We start from the raw sequence: 17,183 nt of genomic DNA, 5'->3' as shown, positions 1-17,183 counted from the left end.
TGATAACAGTACTCTTCATTAGCAGAAGGTGTACCCCCAAAATGACTCATGCTTTTCTGAATTCTACAGGTATGAACATTTACTATTAATCAATCGCCGAAATAGGCTTAAGTGATAGGTTTCTGATATTATCTCCTCCATCCAACATTCGAGCTTGGCTTTCCAACACTGGAAAGCATGATAAACGGTTGCACAACAAGTGTAGTTAATTCATTACTAACTGATTGGTTATATACATACCGTATTAAAAGCTTTCTTGATATTTCTTTGTAAAACAAGATTTTAAAGTGTTCATTAAAAGTCAACAAATAACTGTAAAGTTTTCAAATAAATTATTGTTGAATGTTGGTCAAAGCATACTTACCTACATTGACCCTATCAAATGGAATCCACTCCACTATGAGTAATTAATAAGAATAAACTGATTCATTAACTTTAACTTCTAAACTGCCTATCTCCTAATTCCACTTTCATATCCAACTCTTGCAACGAATTCTACAAATATATATAATAAATATTTGTACATAAAAAAATTCTCACTTCTTTTTTATGAAAACACTTTTAAATTAAAAATTATTGAGGTAAGGATTAACAGGCAAAACTTCTCACGAGGCAATTTGTGTTTATTTACACAATATTACACTTACAACTTTACCGCAAAGAAACAAAAAATTACCGTGCAATACACAGTAAAAATTATTGGCGGGGTGTTAGGTAGCACTTTCCCGCCGCACAATCGTCACTCACTCAAAACACTCATTCACACACTAGTCGTTTTTTCCTAAAACAAAGCCCACTGCCATTCACCGTCTATTCTTTGACTAACCCTCCAAACGCTTCCTTTCCTTTCTCTTTCTCTTTCTCTCTCTCTCTCTCTCTCTCTCTCTCTTTTTTTTTTTTTTTTTCTGTTTAAAAAGAAAAATCCCCTAATTCCAAACCCTAACTCTCCCATGGAGCTTCGTTCTCGTCGACGAATTGGTGAATCATCTTCCCGCGGTAACTTTTCGAAATCTTATTTCTCTTTTCTTTTTACCTGTCTGTTTGGTTCCTGAATGAATGTGCCAAAAAAAAAAAAAAGTTAGTTCTTTGAACCTCAGTTTTCGGATTCGTGGAACGCAAGAATTTCTAGGTTTTTTGTTTTTGTTTTCATTCTGAGAATCAGCGCTGTTTGGTCGTTGGTTTTGTGGATTGTTTGGCACGCCAGAAATTGTCATTTTAATCGGTTGTTCGAATATGTGAAATTACGATTGAATCTTTTGTATTTAAATGGTTATTGAAATTTTCTGTTTTAATTCTGTTTTCTTCTTACGGCGGAAAGTTGTAGGAACATAATGCGTGTGGTTTAGTGGTTGTTGTGAATCAAAGAGGGTTTTGTATCCGTGTATTTGATTGTAGGCTTATGAGTCATGACATGGGATCCAAGGTATCTTATTAATAAATATTCATAGCTGGCTAGGGGTCTTGAGTTTCTATGTACTGCTTTTTCGTGGCTCTCTAGGCTGTTATACACAGATTACCTTTTTTTTTTTTTTTTTTTTTTGGTTAAAATCTGGCACTCTTGCGGTGGACACCTGTTCCACCATTGTAATTTTTATTCTCATTTTCAATTTACAAGTTGTTTCCAAAAAAAGGAGAGAAAGAAAAGTTCATGACATGGTACTGATTTGTAATGCTATTAGGTCAGTTTCAGCACGTGACTGGTAATAGTTACTAATCACTTATTCCTTCTCACTGTTTTTACATTATGTACCCGATTGGTAATGTTGATTACTATCTATATGAGATTGCAAATTACAAATCTGATGTTCCACATTAACGAATCTTTTTGTCTCCTGTAACATTAGACGATTGTGTGAGCAAAGTGATTTTCTTGTTAATAAAATCTTCAATTATGATGTAGGAAATGAACAAGACCAGGAAGATGATAAAAAATGGGTAGAAGTTGAGACTTCAGAGGAAAATTTAACCATTTCCCAGACTAGAGCCAATAGTGAATCAGATGTCATAGTTGTGGAAGCAAGGGATCAGAACGTAGTTGCAACAGAAGCTGATGTTGGTGCACCAGCAGAAAAGGAAAAAACTGAATTTGATATGAAGATGGGACTGCATCTCAAGAAGAGATCCAGGAGTGAGAAGAGAAGATTCGATATTCTGTTTCCAGGTTTTCATTTTAGATCTATAGTGCATGTTAGTTATGGAGTCATTGGTTAATTTTTTGTGTTGTTAGCATAGATTAATTATTGTTATTATTATTTATTTTTGTTGTTGTTAGTATTACTTCTGCTACTAACACTTGATAATTATAGAATTTGGCTGTGCATAAATTCTTTCTTTAGTTGTGCTAACTACATTTTTTTTTTTAATATTTTGGTTGAATTCTGTTTGGTTTATGGAGCAGAAATGAATGGTAACAGAATGTGTTTGATTTGTTTAACCCAAAGAGGTTTTGTGTTCCTGTATCCGTTAATATTGATCTGTAATAATGAAGCAGGCGGTAGACGAGTAAAGAATCTTAAGAAAGATTACCTGACTAAGCCACGTGCTTTCTATAATGATGAGATTTATGTGCCTTCTTCAGATTCTGATCTTAGCAAGTCCAGTGATGAAGGTAAGTTATTTCTGCTATCCTTTCTTTTGTTATTAGTAAAATGTTTCACTGTTATAATTACTTGGAATATTAGTTGAAGGATTTCAGTAAATTGCTTATGTTTTATGGTAAATGTTAAATGGACAGTATTTCCTGTATTCAATGGAATATTTATGAAGTGGAATAGGAATACAATAATTTGGGAATGCTTTTTAAGGGGTTTTATCCATAAAAACAAATGGGGCATGTGGAACAAGATGTTATAGTCGATTCTAGATGTGGATTGTATTGTGACCAACTATGAGATATGCATGTAGGTGAAGGATTAGAGTTTTTTGACTACGTTCAAAGACAAAAATATGCTGTGTCTTCACAGAGTACTGGGGAGGTTGAATCTTCGAAGCAAGAGAATAATGAGCTACAAGCAACTCAAGGAAAAGGGGATGGAAATGGTTTGAATCGGAAGAAGAAAACTCCAGGAAAGAGGAAAAAACAGAAGAAACATCCAACATTGTTGTGGGAAATTTGGGAAGAAGAGAATGAAAGATGGATTGATGAGCATCTAATAAACGATGTTGATTTGGATCAGCAGAATGCAATAATAAGTGAGACTGCTGATGAGCCACCGGATTTGGTCATGCCTTTGCTCAGGTACCAAAAGGAATGGTTGGCCTGGGCTTTAAAACAGGAAGAATCTGCTGTTAGAGGGGGTATCCTTGCCGATGAGATGGGAATGGGGAAGACTGTTCAAGCAATAGCTCTTGTACTCGCCAAGCGGAAACATTTCTGGGGAATTGGTGAACCTGAAGGACCCTCTGGTTCATCAACTGTTCTTCCTGGAGTCAAATGCACCCTTGTAATTTGTCCTGTGGTTGCTGTGAGACAGTGGGAATCCGAGATCAATAGGTTTACATCAATAGGAAGCACCAACGTGCTGGTCTATCATGGATCCAACAGAGAGAAGAGTGCTAAGCAATTCCTGGAATATGATTTTGTCATTACAACATACAACACTGTTGAAGCCGAGTACAGGAAGTATATGATGCCACCCAAGCAGAAATGCCCATACTGTGGGAAGCCTTTTTATCAGAAGAAGCTCGTAATACATCTGAAATATTTTTGTGGGCCTAATGCTGTTAGAACTGCTAAGCAGTCTAAACAAGAGAAGAAAAAGATCAAAGCTTCAGAGTTGACGTTGAATCTACATGTGGAATCTGCTGAAGGAAAGAGCACACCGGATGAGGCTTATATGGATAAGAGACACGGCAAGAGAACATCATTTGAAATGGATTCTTCATCAGCAGGTGTAAATAACTTGTCCAGAGGGAGATCCCTTTTGCACTCTGTGAAGTGGGTGCGAATCATTTTGGATGAGGTAAGTTCACATGAGCATGTGTTTAGTGTGAATTTGCTGCAATTGATATATTGTTGTTAATTCAAACTAGACTTACTTTGTTATATGCCACAGTGAGTTTTCTTGGCATCCTCTCTAGTACAAATCTTACTGTTTATATTTACTTCCAGAACAACGTTAAATTAAAAGAAGAAGAAGAAGAAGTTTTAACTGTTTGGATTGGTACTTGATAAGTACAGAGTTAGTGATTGTAAATGCCTGCTCCAAAGATTATGAATGCAGTTTTTATTACGTTCTGTTCCTTTTTTCTTTTTTAAACTTTATTGCTAAAGTCTGCTTGTCACTTTATGTTATCAAAGATGGTAGCCTATTGATCTTTTTGATAATATTTATAGTTTCTTCTTTCCAAATTTAGGCTCATTTTATAAAAGATAGACGCAGTAATACTGCAAAAGCCGTTCTTTCTTTAGAGTCTTCATACAAATGGGCTTTAAGTGGCACTCCTCTTCAGAACCGTGTTGGGGAACTTTACTCTTTGGTAAGATTACTTTATGTAAAACAAAAACCAATAAAGCAACTCATTCCCTCAAGTTTATAAGCTTGTTATTGCATTTCCAACAGGTTCGCTTCTTGCAAATAACTCCATACTCATATTACTTGTGCAAGGACTGTGACTGCAGGGTTCTTGATTACAGGTTGGTTTCCATTTCAAGATTTTTAATAGCGGTGTGTTTTTTGTGATGACCTTGCTGCTTGCCATTGTTAATATGTGAATTGGATGTAAAATTGTAAATGACTTATTCATGCTATGCTCCTTTCTGCTAGGAGTATTGGATATTTTCATTATAATTTCTTCCACTAGATTTGTTTTCTTCTTTACAAGCAATTACATTACAATAACTTTTCTATCAGGTGAGAGCTCATCTTTGGAATGGACCTAGCCTTTTTAGTTCTTTAAGGAGTCCATAAATTGCTTATTAACCTTATGTCATTCTTCTTGTATTATAATCTCTGTAACATGGGAGTTTTTGGAAGCATTTTTGCCTCTACCTGACCTCTGTATTATAAATTTGTATGTTGCGTTTGGATTAGCTATTCTTTCTTAAGTACACTGTCCTGAAATCCTTGTCAAATTACAAGTTTTCTTTATTGTCTGTGTATTGGCCAGCAAGGAAACAGCTGAGTGTGTTGGCTACATTTTGTAGTTTTTTTATTTAACTGTTGGTAAATCCAGTTGATTTCTAGTTCAATTTCATTTTCCGTTGCTTCTCCTTCTCTCCCCATCTTGACTTTTTGTATGTTGGACAAAGTGATCTATTTCAGAAGTAACGGTTGTTGAGTTGGTTGCCTGTATCTGGCCAATTTGCTCACTGTAACCACATTTTATTTTTATTTTTCTCCACTGGTTCCTCTCTTCTTTCCCTTTTCTTTGCAATTTTAGTTGGACTAGTTTTTGGCTGGAATCTTTTAACAGTTTCTTAGATAGTTATATACATCATTTGATCCTGATGACTTTTAACAGTTCAGCAGAATGTCCAAACTGCTCTCATAGTTCCGTGAGGCATTTTTGTTGGTGGAATCGAGTGAGTTTTGCAATTTCTTCCTTGTCTTTGGTTTGTTTTTATGGTTTTCAGAATATTTTTTGGGGGAAATATATTTTAATGTATCATCATTGTCAGTATGTGGCCACTCCAGTGCAAGCACATGGAAATCTTGACAAAGGAAGAAGAGCTATGATATTGCTAAAGCACAAAATTTTGAAAAACATAGTTCTAAGACGCACTAAAAAAGGAAGAGCTGCTGATCTTGCTCTTCCTCCTAGAGTTGTAAGTTTTCCTTCCTGTTCAAGAGATATTGCTTCCGTTATCCTGTTCTAAATGTTTTGACATTCTATTTGCTTCAAATGTTCGTGTCTTACAGGTTTCATTGAGGCGGGATAGCCTGGATATTAGAGAAGCGGATTATTATGAGTCGTTATATAGTGAAAGCCAGGCACAATTTAACACGTATGCTACCCCCTTTCTATCGTACATTGCTTTTTGTCCAAATAGCATATTGTTGATTGAGAAATGGCAACCTTCTGGAACTCTTTTGAATTAACTGAATCTTTGTCAATTTTAATTTTCAATAAATTATTTTCTAATTTCATAGAATATTAATGAGTTTAAGTTTATGCTTTTCCTATTCAGATATGTCCAAGCAGGAACTGTGATGAATAACTATGCTCATATATTTGACCTCCTCACACGATTGCGGCAGGTGAGTGATTATTCACTGTTAATTACTTGTCATAGATTTTTACCTTGTGATTTGTTTAGATTCTCTTTCTCTAGAATAATTTATGGTGGATTGAAGAATAATATGTAAAAAAATTATTTATTGAATGTGAATGCAACTAATTTATTCCAGCCCTTGTTGATAACTCTCTCTCTCTCTCTCTCTCTCTCTCTCTCTCTCTCTATATATATATATATATATATATATATATATTCTAAGGTGGGAATTTTAAGATATGAAGTCCTCTTATTTTTTACTATAAGTTCACATAGATTTGTGATATATACTTCTGCATTTGTGAGGATGCTTCTCATGTCTTTTTGTGTAAAATTGTAGGCAGTTGATCATCCTTACCTTGTTGTATATTCTCGAACTGCTACACTAAAAGGTGGAAGCGAGGCTGATACTGAACCTGTTAAAAAAATATGTGGTGTTTGCCATGACTTGGCTGATGATCCTGTGGTGAGTTATCATTTTCTAATTATAGCTTCAATCTTTTTTCTTTTTTTTCCTATGCCTGCTTTTTTGGTTCCCTATCTCTTTTTGCGTATGTTTGCACAAAAGTTGGTCATTACTAACATTCATTCATGTAGCCTGATGGAACATTAACTGAGTCAAAGATTTGATAAATTAATAGAAGAGAGATGTGCTTATTTTTATCCTTGTAAGGTCAAATGTACATGCAAGTGACTGAGAAATGATCCTATTCCCGTATTGTCTTGGCTTTAGTATATAAATTTACTGTTATACTACCTCTGTGTTGTTTGGTACATTTTACAACAATAAGAATATTGGGTTTTCAACGCAAAATGAACTTGTCTTTAGGGAGTCCTTGACTTTGTTTCCTGTAAACCTGAGCTGCTCTGAGCCTAGTGTTCATTTGACTCTTCCAAACTTTTATCTTATTGTGCAGGTTACCAGTTGTGCACATGCCTTTTGTAAAGCTTGTTTGTTTGATCCTTCTGCTTCAAAGTTCAGAACAAAGTGCCCTACATGTTCAATTCCACTTACTGTTGATTTTATCACCAATGACAGTGCTGGAGATTGTACTAGTAAAACAACAATTAAGGGGTTTAAGTCCTCAAGTATTCTAAATAGGATTCAACTTGATGATTTTCAGACAAGCACAAAAATAGAGGCTTTGGTAAGTGTTGCTTGAAACTGTGAGTTCTCTCATTGTTTTTTCACTTTATATAATATGTTTAAAAAAAAAAAAAAAAAAAAAGCAAGGCACATCCTTTAGCACGTTTCTCTGATTAAGGACATCCTCTGCATGTAGCAAGGCACATGCGAGCATTGGTTTTGGGATGAGAGAAAAACAAATTTAAATGTTAATGCATTAGTTTCATTCTTATGATTATCATCATGGAGTTTTTGGTTTTTGCTTCTGTAATTTTTCATCAGCATATGACTATGGCATGAATTGTCTCTATTAATGTGTTAACTAATCTAACTCTGAATTCCTGTAAATTTCTCTTTCTAAAAATATTTATACGCTACTTATAGATGCTAAATTCTTATCAACATAGAAGTTAAAGGTGGCTGAGATCTGGACATTGAAATTGATGAAAGGTGACATTAGAATAAAGTTGGAGGTAAAAATATCAGTTGATTTATGAAAAGTGAAGGTGACACAGTTTGTGATGCTTTAAGTACATGTTATGCACCCTTCTACAACAGCCATTGAACAGCTTATATGATTTATGCAGTTGGACTTACCTAGGATACTAGCTGATGATGAGTAGACCTTATTTTGATTGATAAAATTAGGATCGTTTAACAAGTTTGTCTATTATCATCATAAATTACCTTCTCCCTCAAAGATCTAACTTCAGCTCACTTTAAGAAGATTAAAACAAAAGAACAATGTAATTAAGATAAAACAGTGATCTTATGATTGTCTTGCTGATTTGTTTTCATATTTTTGGATATGTCCATATTTGTTACTATTTTCTGTTATTTTACCCATTGCCAAGTGGATTTCCTTTGCTGTAGAGGGAAGAGATTAGATTCATGGTTGAAAGAGATGGTTCTGCAAAAGGAATTGTTTTCAGCCAGTTCACATCATTCTTAGATCTCATAAATTACGCTCTCTATAAGGTAGAGTAACTGCCGAATTGGAGTTTCCTATTTGCATTTTAAAAGGATTTCAGTGCTAATAGTAAACTTTCTGCAGTCTGGCATAGGTTGTGTTCAATTAGTGGGAAGTATGTCTATAGATGCAAGGGATGCTGCAATCAAGAAATTTACAGAAGATCCTGATTGCAGGATTTTTCTCATGAGCTTGAAAGCTGGAGGTGTTGCACTCAATCTTACAGTTGCATCACATGTGAGCAGTCTCAACTCATTCTCTGAATTGTTGGTTAAATTCATACTGCCGCAACCAGGCATTTTAAGTCTTGTAAAATTGGCTGTGTTAGTGGAATCTCATTTCCTATTCATACAAATCGGTTTTGTTTTATTATTGGCTAAATTTACAGAGGTCTTTATCGCTAAAACCTGTGTTTCATTTTTATAAGCTCAGTCGATACCCTTTTTTTTTTTTTTTGTTTTTGGTTTACAAGAAACCCTTCAGATTTTTGATAAATCCAGTGTAACCATTCAATGACGAGTAGATTCCCTTCATTTATTTTGTTGAAGTCATTTATTGATAAATCAGTTGGTTTTCTTAAATTACTCGTCTGTTCTAAGCAATGTTTTAATAACCAACCCGGGGTGAAATCTGGCAAAGTGATCGGGTCTTGGATTGACCGGTTGAATCAGTTTGACTGACTGGTCAAACCGGTGTCTAAAGGTTTGAAATTCAACAAAAATACTCTTGAAAATTACATAGAAGTCCCTATAGGTTTGAAATCTTGCAAAAACACCCCAAACACCACAGCCGGCATCGACAGCCCAGGCCAAATAGGGCCTGTTTCTGATGACGACAATACTCCATCACCACGAAAACACTCGCCTCAGTCTCCAGATCAAACCCATCTCACCCTTGTCTCATTCGCTTTGCCAATCGTCGGTAGTAGGCTGCTGTTTTGGCTGATTGATTTTTGCCTTTTCCGGTCGATTCACTTATCAGAAATCACTCTTTTTTACCACCTTCTGACTCACCAGCACTCCTCCAAAAGCCCCAACATAATTGCCGTCGTATGCTCACCGATCGTCGTCCATAATTTTAGGGTTTAGGGTGAATAGTTAAAAGTGATAACCCGCCCGGCGAAGGCCCCGGGTCCCTGTTGAACCGGTTCAACTAGCCGGGCTGGGCCCGGTATCAGAACCAGTATCAAAACACTGGTTCTGAGTATTATAGTGTCTAAACTATGTTTAGTTCTGAGACATCTTTTCCTGTACTCTGCCTTTTTTTTCTTGTAGTAAATGATGGGTTAGTTTATTCTTGTTCTTTTTATCAACTCAAATTTCATGCAAGAAACTTTCTGGTGGAACTGAACGTAGGACTTTTAACTTTACCAGCAATGATTTAATTGCTGTCATTTTATATTTGTGTTGAGGAAAGCTGTCTGTTAGAACTTTTTTTTTTTTTTTTAATTTTTTTATAATGAGCATGGTTATCACATTTGAAATGAACTGGAAGAGAATTTCTGAAATGATTTTTCTTTCATTTCTTCAACTTATTATGCCCTTCTTAACTCCCTCTTACTTTGATTACATGTGTGGGGATTACATGATCAAGGCTTGAGGAAAACTACTCCTGCCTTCAGGCAGCTCTATTTTTTGCCTAACTACTTCAGTTTTGATGGCTCTTTGCTGTGAGCTTCTTCATTTTCTTCTGGGACTATGATTGTGAGTCCTTAAACATTAAGGCTTTGATGTCTTATTCTGAATATTGGCTTCATGTTTTGTTCCTGTCTAGGTTTTTCTGATGGATCCATGGTGGAACCCAGCTGTGGAGCGACAGGCTCAAGATAGAATCCATCGGATAGGACAGTATAAGCCAATCAGGTGGGGCTTTTTGCTCAGTGTTTTAATGTCACAAGATCTCTGAAAACATAAGCTACATTTCTTCTTCTTCATTCTGTACAGAGGGTAACATTGTCTTCATTTGTAGGATTGTGAGATTTGTGATTGAAAACACAATTGAGGAAAGAGTTTTGAAACTGCAAGAGAAGAAGGAACTAGTGTTTGAAGGGTAAGCCTGTTTTATCTGCCATTGTTTTTGTGTATTTTGAATATAATAGGTCTGAGCCATAGTGCAATTTAGTTCTAACAATTTTTTGTCCCTTTCACAGGACTGTAGGTGGCAGTGCAGATGCTTTGGGGAAATTGACAGAGGCTGACATGAGATTTTTATTTGTGACATAAGCTCACAGTTTTATAGGTTATCTGCCCCCATAAGACTGGATAAATTTTGTTTCAGATTGTAAGCATAATGTATTAGCCTTGTAAACGAAAGTCAACTAGTGTAAATAAAGCTTCTCCTGAAATTGAAAACATGAAAACATTAACGTCAATGTAATCGATGACTACATAATCTACATTAGGCTTTAAGAATCTAGAAACGAGTCGAATTATGGGTGAGGTGGAGCACTTTAGTAGTAATGAAACAGTAGTTTCAATTTTTAACTTGTGCTGAGAAATAGAATTCGGTCGTCACCTGTGAATAAAATGGATTAGGGACACGCAACAATAGAATTGTACATCCGATCGGAGTCTGCCTTTGTGCATGTCAAAATCAAATCGGTCACAAGGTACAGGATTCTCAAATTAATAAAATGCATTTTAGTTGGAATTTTCTTAACTTCCCTCAACGTTAATCTGTGAAGCTTGCCAAGGATCGCTCGATTAATGAAACTAAGTCCTATCCTAAGTTAATATTTGAAGCTAATATCACACAAGGTAAAAGTGGATGTGGATTAAAATTCATACGGGAAAACATGAACGTCCCGTCATTTCAATATATGCCCATCCGGAATCTGAAAACCGAAACAATGCACAACCAAAGCATTTTTACCCAAAACAAGAGCTGCTCTGGCAACAAATATCGGTATCTCTGCAAAATTTTAAATCTCGGAGATTTATTCAAGTAAAAGTTTAACTTTAGAAAACAAATTATACCAAATCTCATGTGCCAGTAAGATGTGAATCAGTTATTCATACGTCAAGCAGAAGCCTGCGGGGATCCTCCACTACATCTTTGATTCTTCGTAAGAAAAACACAGCCTCTCTTCCATCAATAAGCCTATGATCATATGTTAATGCAATATACATCATTGGCCTCGGCACAATATCACCTCCAACAACCATAGGGCGACTTACGATAGAGTGCATGCCCAATATTGCAGACTGCCAAAAATGAAAATTAATTGTGAAATTCTCTAATTATATGAATTATAAATCAAAAGAACTGTTCTCAAAGCAAAGGTGTAACCAATTTTTTGGATATAACCTTTTACATAGAACGGAGAAATTAAAAAAATAATCAGGCATTAATTATAGAGGCACACCTGTGGAGGATTGATGATTGGTGTGCTCAAAAGGCTTCCATAGACACCGCCATTGGAAATTGTGAATGTGCCTCCAGCCATCTCATCAATTGAAATAGATCCATCACTTGCCTTCTTAGCTAGAGTATTGATCCCCTTCTCAATCTCAGCAAAGTTCATTGCACCAGCATTCCGGATAACCGGAACAACAAGACCCTTTGTTAAGTAACATGCATTTTTTGGGTTAGTTAAACTGTATACAAAAATTGATGGGATAGAATACTGCAATTCGTCTTTGCTATATGATGTAAAAATGGAAATAACATTGGTGAACATCATGTCACCAGCAGTGGGATAAGCTTTTATTAATAATGAGCATGTAGTTTGAGTCTCTTCATTTATTAATTTCTGATAAATTAACCAAGGATTCAAAACACTGTCTAAGAAAACGTCATGTAAACCTCTTTTTTTTTTTTTTTTTTTTTAAATGACGTTCGAGCAAACCATATGATACATTGTTTGATCATTTACTATGTGGACACTTTGACAATGATGACATTGAAATTTCTCACACAGAACAGCCTACAATATCAGTTTTATCTCACTATAAATAAAAAAGATGCAATCAGGTGTTATACAATGATCCAAGACCCTTGGTTTTATTAAGTTGAAATCTCCAGTGATTGGAACCTGTTTCAGTACTATGTCTCAAAAAGATCATAAAATACTTCTTTCCCAAAAAAATTAAGCATTGTACTGTCCTCTCCTACCCCTTAAGGACAACTACTAATCACCAGCCATGCAACTAGTGTAAATATAATAAAAGCCTAACATATCAAATTTAAGTAGTTTATTTAGTACTCAAGGCTATTTCATTTCTTTTCAGCAATTCTTCCAACTAATTATAAATAAGTCACAAATTTCAAGATTTCAAAATTTGAAGTTTCAAATTTCAAATCCACAATCTGAGAGTGTGAACAATTAAATGAAATACAGACATACCTTTAGCGTGCCAACAGCAATGCTGATATCAATGTAATCTCTATATATGATATCATCACCGTCAATGACTGCATTAACAATGGGCTGATGCTGAAGTGCACTAACTGCAGCCTAAACAAAACAATTACCACCCCACACCCAACAAAAAAGAAAGTAAATATAAACAGTAAATTCATAGCATATGTAAATGTATTACAGAGTCCAAAATCAAAAGAATAACAATTTGCACAACAAATGGCACATACTTTGACAAAACCTGACATGAATCCCAGTTTCACTCCATGCTTTTCAACAAAGGCATCCTTATAATCTGAGCGGAGCTTCATCAGGTTAGTCCTGCATGATAGAGAATTTTAACAAAGGAAGCAAGGGTGAAGAGCTGTATAACGCTGTCTCAAACTGGGAAGAAACAATGACAGGAGTATCTATATGGAAGAAAAATTATCTTGTTCATTACTGTAGAACACTTCTCATTTAATTGAGATGGGAATGACATTAATATTGAGTGCCAAGAATTACAATTGTACGCAAGGCAAAGCCAGAGATATAAAATGCATATTAAGGGAAAAATTACATCAATTTTGTCATAACAAAACATTTATTTAATCAATATGCAATATGTTGATTATAGATTATTCATGACTATTAGAAGCATTAATAAGCCTGAAATTTAGAACACAAAGGCAGTTTAAAAATCAAGAAAACTTTATTTAAACAAGTGGAAGTAAGCCACATCTAAAACAAACAGCATGAATGAATCTGAACTTACATATCAACTTCATTAAATGTGGTAAGCATTGCAAATGTATTTTGAGAATCTTTCAAGCGAGTAGCAACCCTTTTTCTGAGTCTTGTCATAGGAACCTAGGAATAAGAAATTAATGCAATATATTTCAAATTCAAATACCATGAAGAAAGCATGTATAAAGAAATCAGTACGCTATTCCTATCATACATAACATAAATCTAAAACTTACCCGTCTCTCCCTATCCTTGGGAGGAAGCTGGGGTTCCGAAGCCATAGGTTTTGAAGGTGGTGAAGAAGGTTTTTTGGCTGTGGATTGTGGTGGAGAGGGGGCTCTATCATTTATAGCAGGGGCAGCTTCTGCTTTAGGAATTTTCTTTTCTACAGTCTCCTTTTCTTCAGCTGCTGAGGGCTGGGATTCAGTCTTCTCTACTGGAGAAGCTTGTGTTGCACCTTCACCTGATTTTGAAATGACAGCAATCTTTGTACCAGCCTCCACAGTTTCACCTTCCTTGGCTACAAGCTAGTACCAATCAGAGTAAAGATACTTAGAAAAGACATTCACCATAACAGAACTCAATTCATTTTCAAAAAAGTAAGAAGTAAAACCGGTCATGGTGTTCAACAATTGAACATCATCCTTCGCTTAAATATTACCTTCTGAATAGTGCCAGCTTCAGGACTCACAACATCAATCGTCACCTGGCAGTAAAATAAACAGATCAATCTTGTTGAACACTTTCTCCTACCAACCAGCTTTTGCAGTAATTCACATTTTCAAGGTCTATAAGTAGATGTTATCAAAGAAATACCTTATCAGTTTCAATCTGAGCAATTGGCTCATCAACTTCAACTCTGTCACCAGGTTCTGCTCATAATATGTCATAACATGAGTTTCAAAAAGCATGACATATGCATGTGTGTGAGCAATTCTTCTCACATTTAATCAGACAAAACCTTTATTTGTCATTTTTTTTTTTTGGCCTTGACAAGCTCTTAACAATTTAAATCATCTACAAAGATAACTAAGTGGATAACTTACTCTTTAAAAACTTAGCCAAAGTTCCGTCAGAAATGGATTCACCCATGAAAGGAACAACAGCATCAACCAGGTCTCCTACAATCCATGAAAATATTGCCATCAGAATTGCGGCATTTGAAACTATAAATATCTGATGTCACCCAAACAAGCTTTTAATTAATTCCACATACCATTATCCGAAGAGAATGATCTACTCCTCAATCCGATAAAAGATTCAGTCTGAATCAGTTCAGTAACTTCCCTGCTAGCAAAATGGAAGTATAACTTTTTTCAAAATAGTAGACTGAAAATGGAAGCCGAGATACATGCGATTAAGTCTTTTGTTTTCCTATCATTTTCTTCAAATCATTAGTAGGTTAGATTTTGAATGAAACTATGAGCTATTAATAATTATAAAATATATAGAGAGGCTCAATATCAGTGCTGGTTTACCTTCTTGGCTTAGAAGGAACATAACTGCCTACAAATAAAAAGAAAATGAGCATATCAATAATCAAAAAACAAATACAAACCTATATGTCTATATTATTTTCATTTAATTACTTTAAATTAGAAAACCTGAAAAAATGTGGTAGCTAGCACTCTGAATACGCTCAAAACCTTTGCAAGAAATAATAGCCTGTACATAATTAATTATATGTAAACAACTAAGATCCAAGATTCAAGTCTAAATTAAATCAACAACAAATAGAAAAAAAAAAAACATTAAATTTTCACCACCTCTTTCCGCGCAGTCATAAAACATCTTGGCCTAATCGTTGAGAATGACTGTCCAATCACCCGAGTCTGTTAATTTCAACATAATTACATAATAGAAATTATTAATATAAATTAAGCAGCTATTTATTACCGAAAAAATAAAAAGAAAAAAAAATGATACCGCAGTGATTTTCCGGCGAACAATTCCCCAAATCATTTCTTCAAAGCAATCTAGAACTGGAACCGATTTGAGCTAAGATTTACAGATTGAATGGAAATTATACACAGACGATTCGAGAAGAAAAAACTTTCTCGTCTGATCGTCGAACGTGCGCTTTTTTTGGTTTTTTAGATTTTTCTTTTTTGGTCGAATTACATAAAGACACGTCAGGTACCAATCGAGGTCCACCGTGGCGTTCTGGAAAGTTGACCGTAAAGGGCAGATTGAGTAGCGAAACAATTAACAACTTACTATACTCAAAATCAAGAGCCTAATTAGTAATTACTTATACGCAAAACCAGTGTTCTGAAAACCGGATCAGATCGTTCAGTTGGATCAGTTCGACCAAGAGCCGATGGCATCTATGGTTTGGTGTCCTCTAAAAACTGGTATTTTTAATAAAACTGGATTGAGCCTCGGTTGGACTGTCGGAATAATATTGAATCGTGGTCCAATCGTAACTCAATCTCGTCGAATTCTGGCATTGTTCAAGGGAAAAAATACCACCATTAGACTTAACAGTATCTTCACGACAAAACCCATCCATTTTCAATGGCCGTCATCCAGCCTTTCGTCGCTCGCAGTCCACCTATAGTTCATGCGACCGCCAGACTTCCTTCTTGATTCCGACAAATTTCGATGCTGGTAGAACTCCCTAACACCACCATAAGATTCGTCGGCACCTATACATCAAAAGCCTCATGATTCCAAACTTCGATTGGTCATCAATCATCGCTGCCGCCACCACTCACCAGTCTCTTCAAGCGATAAGAGTGTTTTGGATAGATTTCAAAATTATAGGGGGTGTTTTGGATCAATTTGAAGCATCTAGAGACTGAAAAAGTTTTATAAGATATGGTCCAACCGACTGATCCAATCGGTCAAACCAAAAACCGAACCCTTGAATGGGTTACAGTTTGGTCTGATGTTCGAAACATTGGGCAGAACGACTTACACCCAAGCAAAGTTTATTGTAAAAATAATTTGGTACCCAAAAAGTTTGGAAATGACAAAGAGCTACTTTTTGTCCAGATCTGTTAGTGAATTTCGTCTACATTGATAGAAAATATTAAAACGCCCTTATTATTTTCTTCTTTCTCTTTCTATTTGCCTCTTCCCTTTTCTTCTCCATCGCTTTATACAAATCTCCTTCTCTAACCTTCCTCGAGCTTCAACCATTGCCCTTCAACATGCTTCTGCAATTGCTTTCTCAACAGCAGCTCTTTTTGCCCTTTCTTGAGCTTTAGTAAAGACCCGTTCATGAGCTTTACGGATTGCTCTTTCAACAACTATTCTCTCCTTCTCCTTTTCCCTTTCCTTCTCTTTTTTTTTTTTTTATCTACCTTTCTCACATTTTCCTTCTCTATTTCCCCTTCTTTCTGCATAGAACCTTCGACTTCTGTGGTTTTAGAATAGGTCTCTTCATTTCTTTCTGTGTTCTGGCTTGTCTTGATATCATTGTATATCTTTGTCATTTCCTCTTTTGCTTGAAAGATACTAGGTAGCCTAGTTCCCTCCATATTCTTCCCACTGTCAACCAACTCTCACAGGAAAATTCAAAGTACCCTTGTCTTCTTCTTGTTCAATTGCAGCGTCAAGTTCCTCAACATCTTCAAAGTTTTTTTTTAAGATTCACAAGCCAATTCTTCAACATGCTTTCCACCATTACAGACAGTCTTGAATGCCTCTCCATGTGGATCATTTTGCTTTTGCGGTACACCTATATCAATGTTTCCTAAGTTTACCCTATTGTAATTGGAAGCAATAGCCTTAGTTGTATGGTTGACTTACTTCTTAGTCTCTTTGTGCTCAAGGACCGCTT

At 35.5% G+C, this 17,183-nt stretch overlaps 2 protein-coding genes across 4 annotated transcripts; one reads left to right on the top strand and one right to left on the bottom strand.

Moving 5' to 3' along the window:
- The first annotated feature begins 793 nt into the window (after positions 1-793).
- LOC116133899 (DNA repair protein RAD16) lies at positions 794-10,677 on the top strand. 2 transcript variants are annotated; one of them, XM_031419570.1, is made up of 17 exons: positions 794-996; positions 1,901-2,161; positions 2,492-2,608; positions 2,905-3,962; positions 4,357-4,479; positions 4,563-4,636; positions 5,464-5,524; positions 5,621-5,767; positions 5,862-5,947; positions 6,131-6,200; positions 6,555-6,680; positions 7,132-7,362; positions 8,214-8,318; positions 8,395-8,547; positions 10,084-10,172; positions 10,279-10,359; positions 10,460-10,677. In XM_031419570.1, the coding sequence occupies exons 1-17, from the start codon at positions 951-953 to the stop codon at positions 10,530-10,532; spliced, it is 2,901 nt and encodes a 966-aa protein (XP_031275430.1). In that variant the 5' UTR covers positions 794-950; the 3' UTR covers positions 10,533-10,677. The 2 variants fall into 2 exon arrangements, with proteins under 2 accessions (XP_031275430.1, XP_031275429.1); XM_031419569.1 differs by having other exon boundaries at positions 2,489-2,608.
- A 402-nt stretch (positions 10,678-11,079) lies between these two features.
- On the bottom strand, positions 11,080-15,517 carry LOC116133942 (dihydrolipoyllysine-residue succinyltransferase component of 2-oxoglutarate dehydrogenase complex 2, mitochondrial-like). 2 transcript variants are annotated; one of them, XM_031419606.1, is made up of 14 exons: positions 15,323-15,517; positions 15,163-15,228; positions 15,001-15,061; positions 14,875-14,902; positions 14,613-14,686; positions 14,443-14,517; positions 14,213-14,268; positions 14,058-14,102; positions 13,633-13,923; positions 13,425-13,519; positions 12,901-12,991; positions 12,656-12,766; positions 11,675-11,869; positions 11,080-11,513 (listed from the first exon to the last, which is right to left on the bottom strand). In XM_031419606.1, exons 1-14 carry the CDS (start codon positions 15,356-15,358, stop codon positions 11,322-11,324), a joined length of 1,416 nt encoding a protein of 471 aa, XP_031275466.1. In that variant the 5' UTR covers positions 15,359-15,517; the 3' UTR covers positions 11,080-11,321. The 2 variants fall into 2 exon arrangements, with proteins under 2 accessions (XP_031275466.1, XP_031275467.1); XM_031419607.1 differs by having other exon boundaries at positions 14,613-14,683; positions 15,323-15,516.
- Positions 15,518-17,183: the final 1,666 nt, after the last annotated feature.

Source organism: Pistacia vera, unplaced genomic scaffold, assembly GCF_008641045.1.
Source record: "Pistacia vera cultivar Batoury unplaced genomic scaffold, PisVer_v2 Contig277, whole genome shotgun sequence".
NCBI classification, from domain to species: domain Eukaryota; kingdom Viridiplantae; phylum Streptophyta; class Magnoliopsida; order Sapindales; family Anacardiaceae; genus Pistacia; species Pistacia vera.
This window is presented reverse-complemented; position numbering and strand designations above follow the sequence as displayed.

Bases quoted from the DNA above. Each gene is read 5' to 3' on its own strand.
- LOC116133942 (XM_031419606.1), bottom strand. From the start codon at position 15,358: ATGATTTGGGGAATTGTTCGCCGGAAAATCACTGCG. The intron at 14,103-14,212 runs GTATTTCTTTGA...TTTTACTGCCAG, and splicing joins CTCAGATTGAAACTGATAAG to GTGACGATTGATGTTGTGAG. The intron at 13,520-13,632 runs GTAAGTTTTAGA...TCTTATTCCTAG, and splicing joins CCAAGGATAGGGAGAGACGG to GTTCCTATGACAAGACTCAG.
- LOC116133899 (XM_031419569.1), top strand. From the start codon at position 951: ATGGAGCTTCGTTCTCGTCGACGAATTGGTGAATCATCTTCCCGCG. The intron at 997-1,900 runs GTAACTTTTCGA...ATTATGATGTAG, and splicing joins TGGTGAATCATCTTCCCGCG to GAAATGAACAAGACCAGGAA. The intron at 5,768-5,861 runs GTAAGTTTTCCT...CGTGTCTTACAG, and splicing joins TTGCTCTTCCTCCTAGAGTT to GTTTCATTGAGGCGGGATAG.